A 25652-nucleotide genomic window follows, 5' to 3' on the forward strand; every position below is an offset into this window, starting at 1 on the left:
GACTGACTGTGTAGTCGGTATAATGTGTGACTGACTGTGTAGTCTGTATAATGTGTGACTGACTGTGTAGTCTGTATAATGTGTGACTGACTGTGTAGTCTGTATAATGTGTGGCTGTGTAGTCGGTATAATGTGTGACTGACTGTGTAGTCTGTACAATGTGTGACTGACTGTGTAGTCTGTATAATGTGTGACTGACTGTGTAGTCTGTATAATGTGTGACTGACTGTGTAGTCTGTATAATGTGTGACTGTGTAGTCTGTATAATGTGTGACTGACTGTGTAGTCTGTATAATGTGTGACTGACTGTGTAGTCTGTATAATGTGTGACTGACTGTGTAGTCTGTATTAATGTGACTGTGTAGTCTGTATAATGTGTGACTGACTGTGTAGTCTGTATAATGTGTGACTGTGTAGTCTGTATAATGTGTGACTGACTGTGTAGTCTGTATAATGTGTGACTGTGTAGTCTGTATAATGTGTGACTGACTGTGTAGTCTGTATAATGTGTGACTGACTGTGTAGTCTGTATAATGTGTGACTGACTGTGTAGTCTGTATAATGTGTGAATGACTGTGTAGTCTGTATAATGTGTGATGACTGTGTAGTCTGTATAATGGTGACTGGTACGTCGTTTAATGACTGTGTAGTCGTATAATGTGTGACTGACTGTGTAGTCGTATAATTGTGTGACGTGTGTAGTCATGTATAAGTGTGACTGACTGTGTAGTCTGTATAATGTGTGACTGACTGTGTAGTCTGTACAATGTGTGACTGACTGTGTAGTCTGTATAATGTGTGACTGACTGTGTAGTCTGTATACTGTGTGACTGACTGTGTAGTCTGTATAATGTGTGACTGACTGTGTAGTCTGTATAATGTGAGACTGTGTAGTCTGTACAATGTGTGACTGACTGTGTAGTCTGTATAATGTGTGACTGACTGTGTAGTCTGTATAATGTGTGACTGACTGTGTAGTCTGTATAATGTGTGACTGACTATGTAGTCTGTATAATGTGTGACTGACTGTGTAGTCTGTATAATGTGTGACTGTGTAGTCTGTATAATGTGTGACTGACTGTGTAGTCTGTATAATGTGTGACTGACTGTGTAGTCTGTATAATGTGTGACTGTAGTCTGATATGTGGACTGTGTATCTGTATAATGTGTGACTGACTGTGTAGTCTGTATAATGGATGACTGTGTAGTCTGTATAATGTGGATGACTGTGAGTCTGTATAATTGCGGTTGTAGTCTGTATAATGTGTGACTGACTGTGTAGTCTGTATAATGTGTGACTGTGTAGTCTGTATAATGTGTGACTGACTGTGTAGTCTGTATAATGTGTGACTGTGTAGTCTGTATAATGTGTGACTGTGTAGTCTGTATAATGTGTGACTGACTGTGTAGTCTGTATAATGTGTGACTGTGTAGTCTGCATAATATGTGACTGTGTAGTCTGTATAATGTATGACTGTGTAGTCTGTATAATGTGTGACTGTGTAGTCTGTATAATGTGACTGTGTAGTCTGTATAATGTTGCTGACTGTGTAGTCTGTATAAGTGTGACGACTGTGTAGTCTGTATAATGTGTGACTGTGTAGTCTGTATAATGTGGACTGACTGTGTAGTCTGTATAATGTATGACTGTGTAGTCTGTATAATGTGTGACTGTGTAGTCTGTATAATGTGTGACTGACTGTGTAGTCTGTATAATGTGTGACTGACTGTGTAGTCTGTATAATGTGTGACTGTGTAGTCTGTATAATGTGTGACTGACTGTGTAGTCTGTATAATGTGTGACTGACTGTGTAGTCTGTATAATGTGTGACTGACTGTGTAGTCTGTATAATGTGTGACTGACTGTGTAGTCTGTATAATGTGTGGGACTGTGTAGTCTGTATAATGTGTGACTGACTGTGTAGTCTGTATAATGTGTGACTGACTGTGTAGTCTGTATAATGTGTGACTGACTGTGTAGTCTGTATAATGTGTGACTGCCTGGTTAGTCTGTATAATGTGTGACTGACTGTGTAGTCTGTATAATGTGTGACTGACTGTGTAGTCTGTATAATGTGTGACTGACTGTGTAGTCTGTATAATGTGTGACTGACTGTGTAGTCTGTATAATGTGTGACTGACTGTGTAGTCTGTATAATGTGTGACTGATGTGTAGTCTGTATAATGTGTGACTGACTGTGTAGTCCTGTATAATTGTGTGACTGACTGTGTAGTCCTGTATAATGTGTGACTGACTGTGTAGTCTGTATAATGTGTGACTGACTGTGTAGTCCTGTATAATGTGTGACTGACTGTGTAGTCCTGTATAATGTGTGACTGTGTAGTCTGTATAATGTGTGACTGACTGTGTAGTCTGTATACTAGTCTGTATAATGTGTGACTGACTGTGTAGTCTGTATAATGTGTGTGACTGTGTAGTCTGTATAATGTGTGACTGACTGTGTAGTCTGTATAATGTGTGACTGACTGTGTAGTCTGTATAATGTGTGACTGACTGTGTAGTCTGTATAATGTGTGACTGACTGTGTAGTCTGTATAATGTGTGACTGACTGTGTAGTCTGTATAATGTGACTGACTGTGTAGTCTGTATAATGTGTGACTGACTGTGTAGTCTGTATAATGTGTGACTGACTGTGTAGTCTGTATAATGTGTGACTGTGTAGTCTGTATAATGTGTGACTGACTGTGTAGTCTGTATAATGTGTGACTGACTGTGTAGTCTGTATAATGTGTGACTGACTGTGTAGTCTGTATAATGTGTGACTGACTGTGTAGTCTGTATAATGTGTGACTGACTGTGTAGTCTGTATAATGTGTGACTGACTGTGTAGTCTGTATAATGGGGACTGTGTAGTCTGTATAATGTGTGACTGTGTAGTCTGTATAAATGTTTGACTGACTGTGTAGTCTGTATAATGTGTGACTGACTGTGTAGTCTGTATAATGTGTGACTGACTGTGTAGTCTGTATAATGTGTGACTGACTGTGTAGTCTGTATAATGTGTGACTGACTGTGTAGTCTGTATAATGTGTGACTGTGTAGTCTGTATAATGTGTGACTGACTGTGTAGTCTGTATAATGTGTACTGACTGTGTAGTCTGTATAATGTGTGACTGTGTAGTCTGTATCAATGTGTGACTGACTGTGTAGTCTGTATAATGTGTGACTGACTGTGTAGTCTGTATAATGTGTGACTGTGTAGTCTGTATAATGTGTGACTGTGTAGTCTGTATAATGTGTGACTGACTGTGTAGTCTGTATAATGTGTGACTGTGTAGTCTGTATAATGTGGACTGGTAGTCTGTACAATGTGTGACTGACTGTGTAGTCTGTATAATGTGTGACTGTGTAGTCTGTATAATAGTGATGACTGTGTAGTCTGTATAATGTATGACTGTGTAGTCTGTATAATGTGTGACTGACTGTGTAGTCTGTATAATGTGTGACTGTGTAGTCTGTATAATGTGTGACTGACTGTGTAGTCTGTATAATGTGTGACCAACTGTGTAGTCTGTATAATGTGTGACTGTGTAGTCGGTATAATGTGCGACTGACTGTGTAGTCTGTATAATGTGCGACTGACTGTGTAGTCGGTATAATGTGTGACTGACTGTGTAGTCTGTATAATGTGTGACTGACTGTGTAGTCTGTATAATGTGTGACTGTGTAGTCTGTATAATGTGTGACTGACTGTGTAGTCGGTATAATGTGTGACTGACTGTGTAGTCTGTATAATGTGTGACTGACTGTGTAGTCTGTATAATGTGTGACTGTGTAGTCTGTATAATGTGTGACTGACTGTGTAGTCTGTATAATGTGTGACTGACTGTGTAGTCTGTATAATGTGTGACTGACTGTGTAGTCTGTATAATGTGTGACTGACTGTGTAGTCTGTATAATGTGTGACTGACTGTGTAGTCTGTATAATGTGTGACTGTGTAGTCTGTATACTGTGTGACTGACTGTGTAGTCTGTATAATGTGTGACTGACTGTGTAGTCGGTATAATGTGTGACTGACTGTGTAGTCTGTATAATGTGTGACTGACTGTGTAGTCTGTATAATGTGTGACTGACTGTGTAGTCTGTATAATGTGTGACTGTGTAGTCTGTATAATGTGTGACTGTGTAGTCTGTATAATGTGCGACTGACTGTGTAGTCTGTATAATGTGTGACTGTGTAGTCTGTATAATGTGTGACTGACTGTGTACTCGGTATAATGTGTGACTGACTGTAGTCTGTATAATGTGTGACTGACTGTAGTCTGTGTCGTGTCTCCAACTCTGTTATGAATCCGTTCAATTGATTCCCGAAGATTTGAACCTGGGGTCGTTAGTCAGTTTAAATATTTTCACTAATATCACGCCTGGTCCTTTAACTCGGACATGTTGTTATCCCCATTCATTGACCACGAGTTCGATATAGTCTGTAGAATGTTATTCCGCGAATGCAAGCGCCGCAGTCGTTCCTGACGGATGAGCTCCACAGGGTCTGTGCTTTGTTCCTCCACGAGTTTGTTGAGCGCGCGTTTTCGTGCCATTTTAGAGAAAGCTAGCGCTGCCCTGACTACCGCAGTTACTGTCACAATTTTCTTCTGCGGCACAGGAGCCGTATCTGCGGCAACGTATTGTCGCCATTTGCTCGGACGTCGCTGTCCATCAGACCCGATGGAGTAAATGTCACTCATGCTACTGTACATGCCAGACAGGCGGTCGGACTGAGATAGGCTGCTGGTCGTACTCGGACGTCGGTGTCGTGACGTCAGACGGGACGATGAACTAGGTGTTGTTGATAAAACGTCGTCACCATGATTACGATTCACATTGCTCAATTCTTGAGTTTTTTCTTCTATAGTCAGTACCTTGTCCTCAGCAATTCCTGTGAGGACACGATTGACCTTTCGTTGTGACCTGGGATATTTACTGCCCATTATGTCACTGTGATCTGTAGGTATCAGTAACTGGTCAGCTAATTTGGGTTGACCACCATCTACCTTAGGACCGATGTCAGTTTTGATAATATCACTCGATGTTTGCATGACTTGTCCACTGTCTGTGTCATCGTGACTTTGGTTAAGATCTGAGATTGTATATGGTCCTTCATTACTCTCTCTTGTTTCCGATTCTGTATTTTCACTGAGTATTTTCGTTCCCTGTTGGTCGTTATTATCGCCATTTTCCTCTGTATTGTTGCCTGGCTCATCATCTTCATCATAGATGATAGTGACGGACGAATTGATATACGTTCCCTTTAACCTGTCTTCTACTTCCGGCATAAGAGCTCTCATACGATCCGATATAGTTCGTGGACTAGGGTTCGAAAAAGTAGAACTTCCTCCCTCACTTTCGCATTCGGACATTTCGTCGGTATGCGCACGCTCAGCTGTATCCATGGCGATATTAGATGAAATATCCTCAGAGAACTGTTCCGGTTTAAGAGACGGTTCAGTCATGAAATTATTCACGAGCATTTCCGTAGGTTTGTCTAAAACGGAATGGCTTTCTGAATTAGTTTTGACCAAGTCTGTCCTCTTTTCGTTAACCTGTGACTTTGACCATGCCGTCGCAGGTCTAGCAGGAATGAATCTTAATGGCGTCCTCTTTGTATGTGACGGTATTGCTGTATGCGGCCGGAATCGTAAGCATTTCTTTTCTTCTTTACCCAAATCACTATCGGACCGCACCTGGCGCGTCATCTTCAATTTTAAAACGTCAGAAGTCGATGGTATGCGCGTTTTATTAATAGATTCTTTATACTGCTGAAATATTTGCTTTTCTAGTTCCTGTGGATTCTGGTTGACCACACTGTCCGGCTGAGTTGTTGTAGTATTCCCATTACTGTTTGTGAAAACGTCATCATCAAGAACTTTCACCTCCGTGTAACCGCCGACTGATGATGTTGAGCGGTTAGAATATTTCGCACGTTGTGCCCTCTTGGGAAGTTTATTACCTTCAGGAGATGAATGGCGTCTGTGTTTACCACTGACTTTAGCGAGTTCCCATGCTGACTGATGCATGAACTTTTCTACTTGTTTTTCATTTTCGCGCCATTCTAACAGTCTCCGTTCACTGAGGCGGAGCCCCATCCGATAGTTTGGTGCACTTTGGTAACCCGTGTCCTTGTCGTTACGGGGCGGAACTCCCTGGTCACTCACACCGGAAGTACGACGTACCAGCGTCAGATCCTTGACAACGGTTCGTTTTTCCCGGTCTATATCGTGGGTCAAGTACATCTGTTCCTTGTCCATATTTTTCAATAGAATATCTAAACGAGATTTCTCCATTCGGTTCTTCCGGTCCGCCCAGAAAAGCTTCTCGTTTGACGAAGATGTAGGCATGGCTGCTATCTGAAACAAAGCAAAATACAAATAGAGTAGTTTAAGTTCCGTATTGAACAAAGCAATCATCAACAAACAAAAATGACATTGAGTATTAATTCTACAGTTATAGTCATATTGATGTATAATAGCATTGAGTGAGAATTGTACAGTTATAGTCACTTTAATGTATAACATCGAGTTGAGGGCCCAGCTCTGGTGCTGTATAATTAACATCGAGATAAGGGACCAGTTCTGGTGCTTTATAATTAACATCGAGTTGAGGGACCAGTTCTGGTGCTGTATAGTTAACATGGAGTTGAGGGACCAGTTCTGGTGCTGTATAATTAACATCGAGTTGAGGGACCAGTTCTGGTGCTGTATAATTAACATCGAGATTAGGGACCAGTTCTGGTGCTGTATAATTAACATCGAGTTGAGGGACCAGCTCTGGTGCTGTATAATTAACATCGAGTTGAGGGACCAGCTCTGGTGCTGTATGATTAACATCGAGTTGAGGGACCAGTTCTGGTGCTGTATAATTAACATCGAGTTGAGGGACCAGCTCTGGTGCTGTATAATTAACATCGAGTTGAGGGACCAGTTCTGGTGCTGTATAATTAACTTAAGGATTGATTGTCAATTTTCTTGCTTGCATGGACTGATGAAGGGAAGTGAACCTCGTGCAAATGAAGTGAACTGCGAAGCAGTTCATGTACCATTTGCACGAAGTTCTCTTCCCTTCATCAGTCCATGCAAGCAACAAAATTGTCAATCAATCCTTATATTTACGTTAACCAAATTAAAAACTTCGCCACCAGATTGCAAAATTCGGTCGCAACGGTGTGACGTAAGTATGTCACTTTGTAACATTGTTATACTTATCGTACATGTGTGCACAGTAGTTGAACAGCAGATAGTCAGCTATTCTCGTCGCCAAGGCAACACAAAATATAGTCCCATGCACGTCTTGATTATTACGATGTTGATACACATAAATACGATATTTTCAAGGTAAAATATTCATTTATAACAAATATTTATGATATTTTGTAATAAAAACTTAGCAATACCTATATAAATACGAATTTAAAGTGCAGTGTTGACAGTATAGTATGTGTGTGATTTGGTCACTCGAGACACAGGGACTCGGTTAAAAAAATGAGCTCAAGGTTAACGTGACGACAGTTCAGTGAAATATCATAACATTAAAAACAGTGTTTATATACTGTCTAAAGCCTTGAAAAGAAATCGATTTTGTAACGTTTTATAATTTGAATGAATGTTGGATTTTTAGTCTTTCGATTATTTATAGATGTCATATGTTACTCAAAATTTAACGCCGAACCCCTGTGACCGTATGTGATGCAGTCTAATAGCCGGGGTATTCAGAGCTCGAGAAAAACTGTAACAATGTGGATTTTAGTCGCAGGTTAGCTGATGATGTACATGGTGTTCTTGAAATATTGGATTTCATTGTCGCACTGGCGTTTTGGGATATAAATTCTGATAATAGTAAGTAGAGAAACATTGATTTGAAAACTGGCGGTATTCGACGGCCGGAAACTTGTGTCCTCCATATGTTTAGATTGAGTCAAATTACGACAATAATGTGTCCCTGTTCTCGATATAGCATACTGCTGCTACAGTCTGTTTTGTGTTGTTAAATAGTGTTAAAATTGAGGTTTATTTTCTGTGACCACTAAAATGGTATCAAGTATGGCATTCGAGATACAGCTAACGTTAGACCTACTGCGCTACGTAGGTCATGAGCTCGGTGCTATCGGGAGTGTCAGTGTTCTGTCAGATCCTGTTTTCTAAACTGTCTGCATTATACTGACATTTTTATTAGCACATAAAGCGACTATTTCACTTGTGTTCATATACGTTTATAACAATGTTACACAATTCACAAAATGAAAGTGCATTCAAGTCTGAGGCGGTACAGAACTCGATCGCCATTGTAAACTCATGCAGTGAATGTATTCACACGCCGGCAAGGAAGTGATTCGTCTCTCAGAACAGAAGCATGCGACCCAAAATCTTCAACGGGAAATGAAGTGATCTGAGTTTACTATGTTCATTAAGGCGGAGTGAAGTGAAAATGTAAATATATTGAGTTGAGGGACCAGTTCTGGTGCTGTATATTTAACATTGAGTTGAGGGACCAGCTCTGGTGCTGTATAATTAACATCGAGTTGAGGGACAAGCTCTGGTGCTGTATAATTATCGCCGAGATTAAGGACCAGCTCTGGTGCTGTATAATTAACATCGAGTTGAGGGACCAGCTCTGGTGCTGTATAATTAACATCGAGATAAGGGACCAGTTCTGGTGCTTTATAATTAACATCGAGACTAGGGATCAGGTCTGGTGCTGTATAATTAACATCGAGTTGAGGGACCAGCTCTGGTGCTGTATAATTAACATTGATATTAGTTATATAGTTACAGAGATGTCTCGTTATATAGTTACAGGGATGTCTCGTTATATAGTTACAGAGATGTCTCGTTATATAGTTACAGAGGTCTCGTTATATAGTTACAGAGAGGTCTCGTTATATAGTTACAGAGATGTCTCGTTATATAGTTACAGAGATGTCTCGTTATATAATTACAGAGATGTCTTGTTATATAGTTACAGATCTTGTTATATAGTTACAGAGATGTCTCGTTATATAGTTACATATCTCGTTATATAGTTACAGAGAGGTCTCGTTATATAGTTACAGAGAGGTCTCGTTATATAGTTACAGAGAGGTCTCGTTATATAGTTACAGAGAGGTCTCGTTATATAGTTACAGAGATGTCTCGTCATATAGTTACAGAGATGTCTCGTTATATAGTTACAGGGATGTCTCGTTATATAGTTACAGAGATGTCTCGTTATATTGTTACAGATCTCGTTATATAGTTACAGAGATGTCTCGTTATATTGTTACAGATCTCGTTATATAGTTACAGAGATGTCTCGTTATATAGTTACATATCTTGTTATATAGTTACAGAGATGTCTCGTTAAATAGTTACAGATATGTCTCGTTATATAGTTACAGAGATGTCTCGTTATATAGTTACAGAGATATCTCGTTATATAGTTAGAGAGATGTCTCGTTATATAGTTACAGATCTCGTTATATAGTTACAGAGAGGTCTCGTTATATAGTTACAGAGATGTCTCGTTATATAGTTACAGAGATGTCTCGTTATATAGTTACAGAGATGTCTCGTTATATAGTTACAGATCTCGTTATATAGTTACAGAGATGTCTTGTTATATAGTTACAGATCTCGTTATATAGTTACAGAGATGTCTCGTCATATAGTTACAGAGAGGTCTCGTTATATAGTTACAGATCTTGTTATATAGTTACAGAGAGGTCTCGTTATATAGTTACAGAGATGTCTCGTTATATAGTTACAGAGATGTCTCGTTATATAGTTACAGAGATGTCTCGTTATATAGTTACATATCTTGTTATATAGTTACAGAGATGTCTCGTCATATAGTTACAGAGAGGTCTCGTTATATAGTTACAGATCTTGTTATATAGTTACAGAGAGGTCTCGTTATATAGTTACAGAGATGTCTCGTTATATAGTTACAGAGATGTCTCGTTATATAGTTACATATCTTGTTATATAGTTACAGAGATGTCTCGTTATATAGTTACATATCTCGTTATATAGTTACAGAGATGTCTCGTTATATAGTTACAGAGAGGTCTCGTTATATAGTTACAGAGAGGTCTCGTTATATAGTTACAGAGATGTCTCGTTATATAATTACATATCTCGTTATATAGTTACAGAGAGGTCTCGTTATATAGTTACATATCTCGTTATATAGTTACAGAGATGTCTCGTTATATAGTTACAGAGAGGTCTCGTTATATAGTTACAGAGAGGTCTCGTTATATAGTTACAGAGATGTCTCGTTATATAGTTACAGAGATGTCTCGTTATATAGTTACAGAGATGTCTCGTTATATACAGTCGATATTTTTACAGACAGATACTTTATTAGTGTAACGGTCAATAAAACAGTGATGTAATTAAGATACAGTGTACAATACAGTGTAGAATCATAGTATTCGTGTTAGTGTATAAACGATTTCTTTACACGATTAACATACATACTACGTATTAAGTGGTGCTTTTATTCCGGTACAAAAAGTTACAATATCTGAAATAAGTGTGTAAGAACAAGTGAATAAGACACTTTAAATGTCCTATAGGAAGTCGTGTTTACGTAGGTATGATCATTACACTAGGTCGGGTATATATACATAGTGGACCATTACCGTGACGGCTCGTCAGGACATTTAAATCACCGTTAATTTCGTGATTATATCTTTCATTATATTGGAAGTCTATGTGAGTGTCCCTGATCCGTCCATACACCCGGCTTTATAATCCTGTCATGTTTACTTTTAACCATACAACCAGACGGAAATATGTTAGGTTCAACAAGTATTTGGCAATTAGAGTCAAAACATATCTACATGTAGATGTAGATTAATTAATAGGACTGAAGAAGTTTCTCTTTAGCCAGATTTAATCTCGATATAATGAAGTAGGAGGATTGTGTTTTAAAATATCCATTTTGATTTTGATAAACGTTCGCTTATATCACGATATCTAAAAAGATGAATATATATTCTCTACCTCATAATACAACGAATTACAAATGGTTATAATCAAATCCCCTGATATTAACTTCATGTGATAATCAACATTTACTGTTTTCGATCATTCAGAAAAACGCATTTCAGTTTGTGTTTTTCAACCAATCTCTCCTGAAATTCTCACAGTCTAATAGCAAGTATATATCGTGAAACTCTCCCAGTCCAATAACGTGTATATATCGTGAAACTCTCCCAGTCCAATAACGTGTATACATCGTGAAAATCTTCCAGTCCAATAACGTGTATAGATCGTGAAACTCTCCGAGTCCAAGAACGTGTATATATATCGTGAAACTCCCCCAGTCCAATAGCATGTATATATCGTGAAACTCCCCCCGTCCAATAACGTGTATATATCGTGAAACTCCCCCAGTCCAATAACATATTTATATCGTGAAACTCCCCCAGTCCAATAACGTGTATATATCGTGAAACTCCCCCAGTCCAATAACGTGTATATATCGTGAAACTCTCCCAGTCCAATAACGTGTATATATCGTGAAACTCTCCCAGTCCAATAACGTGTATATATCGTGAAACTCTCCCAGTCCAATAACGTGTATATATCGTGAAACTCTCCCAGTCCAATAACATGTATAAATAGTGAAATCTTAGTGAAGAATTGTTACCCCGTGGAGGAAATATTCCAACAGATAAAGCGATTTCGCTCCTAACAATAGATTGTTTACAAAGGAATAAAATCATTAATCTCGTAAATTCGTATTGTTTTCGAATATTTGCCTACGATAACGGAATTCAATATTCTACCAGTAAAATGTCCTCATCTTGATACAGCTATTGTGTCCAATCACATACAATAGCGTTGTTATGTCGCTATACCGTATTGTTTCTGGCCGATTGTTTGACTATATAGAGTGGGTTTACTGTTGCTGAAGCTTTTACAAAGCTGGCGTTGTTTTGTTCACTATGTTGTATTTACATTCTGTGTTTACCTATGTTACGAGGCTGTGATTCGGTCAGTGTAGGAATACAGCTCCGGGTGTTCTATGTAAAACAAATTAAACATGGCTGCGAGGTACTTTCGGTGAAGTCGTAAAAGCCACCACGAACAAAATAAAGTTATGACGCTATAAATGTATTGTAAGACATACAGTGGTAACACATTAATATACTGTAAGACATACAGTGGTAACACATTAATGTACTGTAAGACATACAGTGGTAACACATTAATGTATTGTAAGACATACAGTGGTAACACATTAATGTACTGTAAGACATACAGTGGTAACACGTTAATGTACTGTAAGACATACAGTGGTAACACATTAATGTACTGTAAGACATACAGTGGTAACACATTAATGTACTGTAAGACATACAGTGGTAACACATTAATGTACTGTAAGACATACAGTGGTAACACATTAATGTATTGTAAGACATACAGTGGTAACACGTTAATGTACTGTAAGACATACAGTGGTAACACATTAATGTATTGTAAGACATACAGTGGTAACACATTAATATACTGTAAGACATACAGTGGTAACACATTAATGTATTGTAAGACATACAGTGGTAACACATTAATGTATTGTAAGACATACAGTGGTAACACATTAATGTATTGTAAGACATACAGTGGTAACACGTTAATGTATTGTAAGACATACAGTGGTAACACATTAATGTATTGTAAGACATACAGTGGTAACACATTAATATACTGTAAGACATACAGTGGTAACACATTAATGTATTGTAAGACATACAGTGGTAACACATTAATGTATTGTAAGACATACAGTGGTAACACATTAATGTATTGTAAGACATACAGTGGTAACACGTTAATGTATTGTAAGACATACAGTGGTAACACATTAATGTATTGTAAGACATACAGTGGTAACACATTAATGTATTGTAAGACATACAGTGGTAACACGTTAATGTATTGTAAGACATACAGTGGTAACACGTTAATGTACTGTAAGACATACAGTGGTAACACGTTGATATACTGTAAGACATACAGTGGTAACACATTAATGTATTGTAAGACATACAGTGGTAACACATTAATATACTGTAAGACATACAGTGGTAACACATTAATGTACTGTAAGACATACAGTGGTAACACATTAATGTACTGTAAGACATACAGTGGTAACACATTAATGTACTGTAAGACATACAGTGGTAACACATTAATATACTGTAAGACATACAGTGGTAACACATTAATGTATTGTAAGACATACAGTGGTAACACATTAATGTATTGTAAGACATACAGTGGTAACACATTAATGTATTGTAAGACATACAGTGGTAACACGTTAATGTATTGTAAGACATACAGTGGTAACACGTTAATGTACTGTAAGACATACAGTGGTAACACGTTGATATACTGTAAGACATACAGTGGTAACACATTAATGTATTGTAAGACATACAGTGGTAACACATTAATATACTGTAAGACATACAGTGGTAACACGTTAATGTACTGTAAGACATACAGTGGTAACACGTTAATGTACTGTAAGACATACAGTGGTAACACGTTAATGTACTGTAAGACATACAGTGGTAACACATTAATGTACTGTAAGACATACAGTGGTAACACATTAATGTACTGTAAGACATACAGTGGTACCACATTGATGTACTGTAAGACATACAGTGGTAACACGTTAATGTACTGTAAAACATACAGTGGTAACACGTTAATGTATTGTAAGACATACAGTGGTACCACATTAATGTACCTTAAGACATACAGTGGTACCACATTAATGTACCTTAAGACATACAGTGGTAACACATTAATGTATTGTAAGGCATACAGTGGTAACACATTAATGTATTGTAAGACATACAGTGGTAACACATTAATGTATTGTAAGACATACAGTGGTAACACATTAATGTACTGTAAAACATACAGTGGTAACACGTTAATGTATTGTAAGACATACAGTGGTACCACATTAATGTACCTTAAGACATACAGTGGTACCACATTAATGTACCTTAAGACATACAGTGGTAACACATTAATGTATTGTAAGACATACAGTGGTAACACGTTAATGTATTGTAAGACATACAGTGGTAACACATTAATGTACTGTAAGACATACAGTGGTAACACATTAATGTACCTTAAGACATACAGTGGTAACACATTAATGTATTGTAAGACATACAGTGGTAACACATTAGTGTACTGTAAGACATACAGTGGTAACACATTAATGTATTGTAAGACATACAGTGGTAAAACGTTAATGCATTGTAAGACATACAGTGTAACACGTTAATGTATTGTAAGACATACAGTGGTAACACATTGATGTACTGTAAGACATACAGTGGTAACACATTAATGTACTGTAAGACATACAGTGGTAACACATTAATGTACTGTAAGACATACAGTGGTAACACATTAATGTACTGTAAGACATACAGTGGTAACACATTAATGTATTGTAAGACATACAGTGGTAACACATTAATGTACTGTAAGACATACAGTGGTAACACATTAATGTATTGTAAGACATACAGTGGTAACACGTTAATGTATTGTAAGACATACAGTGGTAACACATTAATGTACTGTAAGACATACAGTGGTAACACAGTAATGTATTGTAAGACATACAGTGGTAACACATTAATGTATTGTAAGACATACAGTGGTAACACATTAATGTACTGTAAGACATACAGTGGTAACACGTTAATGTACTGTAAGACATACAGTGGTAACACATTAATGTATAGTAAGACATACAGTGGTAACACGTTAATGTACTGTAAGACATACAGTGGTAACACGTTAATGTATTGTAAGACATACAGTGGTAACACGTTAATGTATAGTAAGACATACAGTGGTAACACGTTAATGTACTGTAAGACATACAGTGGTAACACGTTAATGTATTGTAAGACATACCGTGGTAACACATTAATGTACTGTAAGACACACAGTGGTAACACGTTAATGTATTGTAAGACATACAGTGGTAACACGTTAATGTATTGTAAGACATACAGTGGTAACACGGTAATGTACTGTAAGACATACAGTGGTAACACGTTAATGTATTGTAAGACATACAGTGGTAACACATTAATGTACTGTAAGACATACAGTGGTAACACGTTAATGTATTGTAAGACATACAGTGGTAACACATTAATGTATTGTAAGACATACAGTGGTAACACATTAATGTATTGTAAGACATACAGTGGTAACATATTAATGTATTGTAAGATATACAGTGGTAACACATTAATGTATTGTAAAACATACAGTGGTAACACATTAATGTACTGTAAGACATACAGTGGTAACACATTAATGTATTGTAAGACATACAGTGGTAACACATTAATGTATTGTAAGACATACAGTGGTAACATATTAGTGTACTGTAAGACATACAGTGGTAACACATTAATGTACTGTAAGACATACAGTTGTACCACATTAATGTACTGTAAGACATACAGTGGTAACACATTAATGTACTGTAAGACATACAGTGGTAACACGTTAATGTATTGTAAGACATACAGTGGTAACACATTAATGTATTGTAAGACATACAGTGGTAACACATTGATGTACTGTAAGACATACAGTGGTAACACATTAATGTTTTGTAAAACATACAGTGGTAACACATTAATGTATTGTAAGACATACAGTGGTAACACGTTAATGTACTGTAAGACATACAGTGGTAACACTTTAATGTATCGTAAGACATACAGTGGTAACACATTAATGTACTGTAAGACATACAGTGGTAACACATAATGTACTGTAAGACATACAGTGGTAACACGTTGATGTATTGTAAGACATACAGTGGTAACACATTAATGTATTGTAAGACATACAGTGGTAACACGTTAATGTATTGTAAGACATACAGTGGTAACACGTTAATGTACTGTAAGACATACAGTGGTAACACGTTAATGTATTGTAAGACATACAGTGGTAACATGGTAATGTACTGTAAGACATACAGTGGTAACACGTTAATGTACTGTAAGACATACAGTGGTACCACATTAATGTACTGTAAGACATACAGTGGTAACACATTAATGTATTGTAAGACATACAGTGGTAACACATTAATGTATTGTAAGACATACAGTGGTAACACATTAATGTACTGTAAGACATACAGTGGTAACACATTAATGTATTGTAAGACATACAGTGGTAACACGTTAATGTATTGTAAGACATACAGTGGTAACACGTTAATGTATTGTAAGACATACAGTGTAACACGTTAATGTATTGTAAGACATACAGTGTAACACATTAATGTATTGTAAGACATACAGTGGTAACACAGTAATGTATTGTAAGACATACAGTGGTAACACATTAATGTACTGTAAGACATACAGTGGTAACATGATCATTATAAGCGCCATTTTAAATAGAAAATATCAAAATGATCAACGTTGTCACAATGACTCGAGAAATGTTAAACACTGTAACATTAAAAGTCTAGCATTTATAAAACAAAAACAAAAAAAAACTTGTGAAAATCAAGGATTTCTACATGGCGCAGAACGAGTATAGCTGCTGGCTATTCATTAGTGTCGGAGGTCTACCTTACTTCGAAATAAGAAATCGAGCCCTTTTGGACGTCGTCTGCGATACTGATCTGACCAATAACGCTTTGAATATTTTTCAAATAAAATATCATTGGCAATGGAATTGTTGTAACCTATTGCCAGGACAACTTTCATTTAAAATATTAAAATTCTTCTTCAGTTCTTTTGAAAATAACGTAAATCCAGTCAATAGAAACAATTGAGACTGTTGGGTGCAAATCCCGTTAACGTCATATCCCTTCTATATGATAAATGTATATCAAGGTGTAAATTTCAAACATTCAAACATTGTTAACAATATTGTAGATAAACAGGAATTACTCTATGAAGTAATAAGTGAATAAGGCATAGCATACCAGAGACTATAGAGGTGACGTACGACATCTAAATCTGACTATAGAGGTGACGTACGACATCTAAATCTGACTATAGAGGTGACGTACGACATCTAAATCTGACTATAGAGGTGACGTACGACATCTAAATCTGACCATAGAGGTGACGTACGACATCTAAATCTGACTATAGAGGTGACGTACGACATCTAAATCTGACTATAGAGGTGACGTACGACATCTAAATCTGACTATAGAGGTGACGTACGACATCTAAATCTGACCATAGAGGTGACGTACGACATCTAAATCTGACTATAGAGGTGACGTACGACACCTAAATCTGACTATAGAGGTGACGTACGACACCTAAATCTGACTATAGAGGTGACGTACGACATCTAACTCTGACTATAGAGGTGACGTACGACCTCTAAATCTGACTATAGAGGTGACGTACGACATCTAAATCTGACTATAGAGGTGACGTACGACATCTAAATCTGACCATAGAGGTGACGTACGACATCTAAATCTGACTATAGAGGTGACGTACGACATCTAAATCTGACCATAGAGGTGACGTACGACATCTAAATCTGACTATAGAGGTGACGTACGACATCTAAATCTGACCATAGAGGTGACGTAGGACATCTAAATCTGACCATAGAGGTGACGTACGACACCTAAATCTGACTATAGAGGTGACGTACGACACCTAAATCTGACTATAGAGGTGACGTACGACATCTAAATCTGACTATAGAGGTGACGTACGACATCTAAATCTGACCATAGAGGTGACGTACGACATCTAAATCTGACCATAGAGGTGACGTACGACCTCTAAATCTGACTATAGAGGTGACGTACGACATCTAAATCTGACCATAGAAGTGACGTATGACATCTAAATCTGACCATAGAGGTGACGTACGACATCTAAATCTGACTATAGAGGTGACGTACGACATCTAAATCTGACCATAGAGGTGACGTACGACATCTAAATCTGACTATAGAGGTGACGTACGACATCTAAATCTGACTATAGAGGTGACGTACGACATCTAAATCTGACTATAGAGGTGACGTACGACATCTAAATCTGACTATAGAGGTGACGTACGACATCTAAATCTGACTATAGAGGTGACGTACGACATCTAAATCTGACTATAGAGGTGACGTACGACATCTAAATCTGACTATAGAGGTGACGTACGACATCTAAATCTGACCTATAGAGGTGACGTACGACATCTACATCTGACTATAGAGGTGACGTACGACACCTAAATCTGACTATAGAGGTGACGTACGACATCTAAATCTGACTATAGAGGTGACGTACGACATCTAAATCTGACTATAGAGGTGACGTACGACATCTAAATCTGACTATAGAGGTGACGTACGACATCTAAATCTGACTATAGAGGTGACGTACGACATCTAAATCTGACTATAGAGGTGACGTACGACATCTAAATCTGACTATAGAGGTGACGTACGACATCTAAATCTGACTATAGAGGTGACGTACGACATCTAAATCTGACTATAGAGGTGACGTACGACATCTAAATCTGACTATAGAGGTGACGTACGACATCTAAATCTGACTATAGAGGTGACGTACGACATCTAAATCTGACTATAGAGGTGACGTACGACATCTAAATCTGACTATAGAGGTGACGTACGACATCTAAATCTGACTATAGAGGTGACGTACGACATCTAAATCTGACTATAGAGGTGACGTACGACATCTAAATCTGACCTATAGAGGTGACGTACGACATCTAAATCTGACTATAGAGGTGACGTACGACATCTAAATCTGACCATAGAGGTGACGTACGACATCTAAATCTGACTATAGAGGTGACGTACGACATCTAAATCTGACTATAGACGTGACGTACGACATCTAAATCTGACTATAGAGGTGACGTACGACATCTAAATCTGACTATAGAGGTGACGTACGACATCTAAATCTGACTATAGAGGTGACGTACGACATCTAAATCTGACTATAGAGGTGACGTACGACATCTAAATCTGACTATAGAGGTGACGTACGACATCTAAATCTGACCATAGAGGTGACGTACGACATCTAAATCTGACTATAGAGGTGACGTACGACATCTAAATCTGACTATAGAGGTGACGTACGACATCTAAATCTGACTATAGAGGTGACGTACGACATCTAAATCTGACTATAGAGGTGACGTACGACATCTAAATCTGACTATAGAGGTGACGTACGACATCTAAATCTGACTATAGAGGTGACGTACGACATCTAAATCTGACTATAGAGGTGACGTACGACATCTAAATCTGACCATAGAGGTGACGTACGACATCTAAATCTGACTATAGAGGTGACGTACGACATCTAAATCTGACTATAGAGGTGACGTACGACATCTAAATCTGACTATAGAGGTGACGTACGACATCTAAATCTGACTATAGAGGTGACGTACGACATCTAAATCTGACTATAGAGGTGACGTACGACATCTAAATCTGACTATAGAGGTGACGTACGACATCTAAATCTGACTATAGAGGTGACGTACGACATCTAAATCTGACTATAGAGGTGACGTACGACATCTAAATCTGACTATAGAGGTGACGTACGACATCTAAATCTGACTATAGAGGTGACGTACGACATCTAAATCTGACTATAGAGGTGACGTACGACATCTAAATCTGACTATAGAGGTGACGTACGACATCTAAATCTGACTATAGAGGTGACGTACGACATCTAAATCTGACTATAGAGGTGACGTACGACATCTAAATCTGACCATAGAGGTGACGTACGACATCTAAATCTGACTATAGAGGTGACGTACGACATCTAAATCTGACTATAGAGGTGACGTACGACATCTAAATCTGACTATAGAGGTGACGTACGACATCTAAATCTGACTATAGAGGTGACGTACGACATCTAAATCTGACTATAGAGGTGACGTACGACATCTAAATCTGACTATAGAGGTGACGTACGACATCTAAATCTGACTATAGAGGTGACGTACGACATCTAAATCTGACTATAGAGGTGACGTACGACATCTAAATCTGACTATAGAGGTGACGTACGACATCTAAATCTGACTATAGAGGTGACGTACGACATCTAAATCTGACTATAGAGGTGACGTACGACATCTAAATCTGACTATAGAGGTGACGTACGACATCTAAATCTGACCATAGAGGTGACGTACGACATCTAAATCTGACTATAGAGGTGACGTACGACATCTAAATCTGACTATAGAGGTGACGTACGACATCTAAATCTGACTATAGAGGTGACGTACGACATCTAAATCTGACTATAGAGGTGACGTACGACATCTAAATCTGACTATAGAGGTGACGTACGACATCTAAATCTGACCATAGAGGTGACGTACGACATCTAAATCTGACTATAGAGGTGACGTACGACATCTAAATCTGACTATAGAGGTGACGTACGACATCTAAATCTGACTATAGAGGTGACGTACGACATCTAAATCTGACTATAGAGGTGACGTACGACATCTAAATCTGACTATAGAGGTGACGTACGACATCTAAATCTGACTATAGAGGTGACGTACGACATCTAAATCTGACTATAGAGGTGACGTACGACATCTAAATATAACTTAAATTTAAAAGTGTAACATATCACCGCGGTACAACTAAATGAACATCCTCGGGTGGCTTTAAATTTAATAAATTTAACGACATGAAAATAATCTTTTAATCATAATTTGTATTTCTAAGGAACACTTAACACTAACATTTTAATTGTGGAGATCTATATAGGACATACCGATGATTACTTGCCCTAGATGCACATCGTTATGATCTAACATGAAAATCCGATGGTTATCTGAATTTAAACTGGTTGTAGTGGGTCTTCCAACATGGACATGACATCATATGTATGTATGGCCCGTGGGATGGGAATTCCCCAGTGGCTTCCTCCTACAGTAAGACCCCTCGCGCGCCTCCATTTGGGCCAAGTTATTAATATAAATGCCTATAACTTGAGTCAAAAAGGTTGTGAAATAAATACATGTTAGTATAGTTTTGGGTGATCAGGTGTAGGTTAAATGCCTGATGTTTTCAGTTAAAGTTTCCATGAGGTGACTTAATTGTGTGACTTCAGATCGCCTCTTCTACATCCATTAGTACTTTCTATCCGTCTTTCTCCTATTATAAACTCTTTCCTTCCGTTTTCATATCCTTACACATACTTCCGCTATCAAGTTAAGACATTCCTTATTGTACATATGATTATCCGTAAATATGACATGTGGCTGGACTGTCTCATTGGTAACCTTGGATAATAGAGGTCATTTTCTGTGCAATATTGCCTTTCAATAAAACGATACAACATCAGTACAGTGACGTCATATTATTACGTCATAGGTTAAAGTTTACATGGTGTAACTTATTTATCATACTTATAATGCTTTAATACATGACTTATGATTTGGTATTTTAGCCTTGATATCGTTATATTACTATATTATTTCGGGCAACATTTATACTACAAACCTAATGACATTATTTGAACAGGACACCTGTCATCTGACATCGGCCTGCTCAATTTATCCACAGTCAACACGACACTGGTGTGAAGTGGGACACCAGTGACGATAATTGACCCAAGTGTCATTGGATCTAAATCAAGATCTTAATTCATTTCTCGACAAATAGGAAGTTAAACTCGGCAAATGTCCGACTTATAGTTATTTTAGGATATTGAATCAATAAAAGAAGTTATCAGTGACATGCACATCTTTATTTCAACAACTTTTCCAGGAGATTTAATTAAATAGCTATGATAGGCTATATAATGTGGCTAGGTGTTATTTATGGAAACCTTTGAGAACATATTGCCATATTTCGCTTGGAGCAGTATTTAAATGACGATTGCAGTGAACATATTTTCAAAAAAGTTTTTACAGCCGATAATTTTGATGATAATAGTTTTATTTTGAGACTGTGGACTCTAGTAGTTAGTATTTTCTATGAGGCTTTTGACTCCGGGAACATGAAAAGAAGGGGGTCAGGAAATTGAGCGATATGCAAGGACATATACATGTACACAGATAATTTGTCACGAAGCCAATTAAAGGTGTAATGGCAATAATTAAATAATCAGGCCGAAAATTCCACAACAGAGAGTCCCGTTCTTATTCTCTTTAAGAAATTTACAGGCAATTTATATAGACCGCTGTTATGTAATCCCAAATCTGGCATAACATCCAAACATGGTTTTTTTCAATCTGTAAATCACAATAACATAAAGGACCATTTTTTTTTTATTCAAGTAATAAATGTGTAAGTGAATTGACGTGACAATGCCGTAAATTATTATTGCTGACGATCTTTACTGAGTCGAGTTTTCTAGGACCAAACCAACACATGACACAACATCTAGAGTGAATTCTCCACCACATACCAGGTACATTCCCGTATTGAATTATCCCCGACATACCAGGTACATTCCCGTATTGAATTATCCCCCACATACCAGGAACATTCCCGTATTGAATTATCCCCCACATACCAGGAACATTCCCGTATTGAATTCTCCCCCACATACCAGGTACATTCCCGTATTGAATTCTCCCCCGCATACCAGGTACATTACCGTATTGAATTATCCCCGACATACCAGGAACATTCCCGTATTGAATTCTCCCCCACATACCAGGTACATTCCCTTATTGAATTCTCCCCCACATACCAGGTACATTCCCGTATTGAATTCTCCCCACATACCAGGTACATTCCCGTATTGAATTCTCCCCCACATACCAGGTACATTCCCGTATTGAATTCTCCCCCACATACCAGGTACATTCCCGTATTGAATTCTCCCCACATACCAGGTACATTCCCGTATTGAATTCTCCCCGACATACCAGGTACATTCCCGTATTGAATTCTCCCACACATACCGGGAACGTTCTTATTGAATTCTTCCCCACATACCAGGTACATTCCCGTATTGAATTATCCCCCACATACCAGGTACATTCCCGTATTGAATTATCCCCCACATACCAGGTACATTCCCGTATTGAATTCTCCCCACATACCAGGAACATTCCCGTATTGAATTCTCCCCACATACCAGGTACATTCCCGTATTGAATTATCCCCAACATATCAGGTACATTCCCGTATTGAATTATCCCCCACATATCAGGTACCTTCCCGTATTGAATTATCCCCCACATACCAGGAACATTCCCGTATTGAATTCTCCCCCACATACCAGGAACATTCCCGTATTGAATTCTCCCCCACATACCATGTACATTCCCGTATTGAATTATCCCCCACATACCATGTACATTCCCGTATCGAATTCTCCCCACATACCAGGTACATTCCCGTATTTTGACGGAAAGAGATACATTTTCTGAATCCGACAATTTATATCAATGTTGCATTGCTGGTTACTTATATCGATTCATCGATGAAATACAGTTTAAACTAAATTTGAGAATACACATCAAACGCAGCTATATTACGAAAACGTCACGAATGACAAAGTGATGACGTCATCAGTTTTATGAAGTGTAACCTTTAATCTTTCGGAATATAACGACAGGAATATGTAGAAGAAAACTAATTATTACAATGTATATAATTATATACTACAAACAGAGATATTTCAATTCCTGGGATAAGATTTTTTTTTTAATTATCAGTCCGCAAAGCCTCGCACCAAACTGAAACATCTTACCTCTTTGGATGAAATGTATCTTTGTCTAGGTCGTACAGCGACGATATAATCTATTATTGTTATATTGAAATAAAAATAGTATAAAGTTGACCCTCCCGCTTCAATTCTAATAGTCCCTTGACCAGCAAAGATGGATGACATCACAGTAATGGCTGACATTATTTCTATTTTGTGATGTACAGTAAATACCTCACCTGAATGGTGTCGCTACCATCGGGTAAACTGTACTATTCAGTCAAAATACCAGCTTCATAGGGATAGGTGTGCTGTTAATGAGTCTATTGTCATTTAAATGAAGTTATAGCTGGGAATATAGTGTTTGTATTTGCTGTTTTTCGACATTTTTTGTTTTGTTTTTTGTTTTTGTTTTTGTTTTGTGTTTGTTTTGTTGTTTTTTTTTGGTTTTTTTTTTGGTTTTTTTTTCGATATTCTAGTAAATACTTTACTTAATTACGGCAGTATTTTTTAATCAAAGATAACAACCAATCCATGGAAATAAGATAAACGCGCCAGTAATAGGCGACCACTTTGTTTATTTGTTAAGGGATTACCGACAACAGCTATGGCCAAACAAATCTCCTGGATGAATGGTAACCTTATACAATTAACACTTCTGAAATACACATAATCCTCAAAGTAACCAAAGTAAAACCTTCCTGTGCCCCTGGGAATTTTTACTGACGATATTCGTTCTTTACAGAAATATGTTGTAGACTATTTGAAAAAGAATGAAAAAAATACATCCAATATGTACATGGACTCGTTATGTGATCGATTTGGTATGATAACCAGATCGTGTCCGGTTACTACATTGTTTACCATGGGCGGATATTGGTAAATTAATCGTGATAACGTATGGTTGTTTTTGTTATATACGTATAATATTACATGGATGTATTACAACGGAAAGTTTAAATTTAACAAGTTTTGATTTTTTTTACTTAGTTTGTCATTTAACAAGATAAAAAATAAAAATAATGTCAATAATGTTCCCGTTATATCTTACAAACTAGCAAAACACTTGAATATAAAAAAGGACGAAATCAGAAATAAGCTGTGGTACTATAAACATGGCTTGTAATGTTTTAGTTAGTACATATATCAGTCGATCAGAAAGTAATTTTAGACTTAACAATGCAGAGGAATAAGAAATTCGGAAAACAAAATATCAAATTATGAAAAATATTAAAAGGAACATAGTAATGAGTAGCCAGCCGCTTGATAGATGAATATATCATAAAATAGAAATACCTATTTTAACCAGTTGGTGTATTTGTTTGATGATAGGATCAGTGAAGAATGCCAAACAAGTATGTCACATATACCAGGCGTTACCTATATGATCTGTAGCAGTGACTGTAGCAGTACAGCGAAGATACAACACCATCTTAACATCTTGGTAAGTGGTATACTTACATTTTCAGAAACTGATACAGATTTTCTCTGACGTCATCTTTGTGTGAAGCACACGGGCTTATATCCACATATAAGTTTCTTCTCCAACAAAATCATTCCGCTTTTAAAATGTCAGAATTCAACATTAGATCCTCCGATCGTCCTCCAAAGAATCCAATTAAACTCCAATTAATCCGTCAGTTAATTATATGGCTGTTATTGTCCTAACCAGATGTCATTTAATTTTTCACTTGATATGCTCCATTTTAAATGTTCCAAATAGTCCATATTGATTACAAGCTCTCCGCCATGACAGCGACAGTTTATACACTTTATAACACACGGCCCAGTATGACTGTGATATAGTTTCCATTGATCTTTATTTAAAAACCTCCTATCAGTAGACGGTGTTAAATGTTTTTAATTGGTTGTGTGT

General features: G+C 37.4%; 1 protein-coding gene across 1 annotated transcript; it reads right to left on the reverse strand.

Annotated features, from left to right (window-relative positions):
* Positions 1-4245: 4245 nt before the first annotated feature.
* On the reverse strand, positions 4246-25652 carry LOC117326818. Its single transcript, XM_033883554.1, has 2 exons — positions 25238-25652; positions 4246-6368 (listed from the first exon to the last, which is right to left on the reverse strand). Exon 2 carries the CDS (start codon positions 6357-6359, stop codon positions 4383-4385), a length of 1977 nt encoding a protein of 658 aa, XP_033739445.1. The 5' UTR covers positions 6360-6368; positions 25238-25652; the 3' UTR covers positions 4246-4382.

Source organism: Pecten maximus, chromosome 5, assembly GCF_902652985.1.
Source record: "Pecten maximus chromosome 5, xPecMax1.1, whole genome shotgun sequence".
Taxonomy (NCBI): domain Eukaryota; kingdom Metazoa; phylum Mollusca; class Bivalvia; order Pectinida; family Pectinidae; genus Pecten; species Pecten maximus.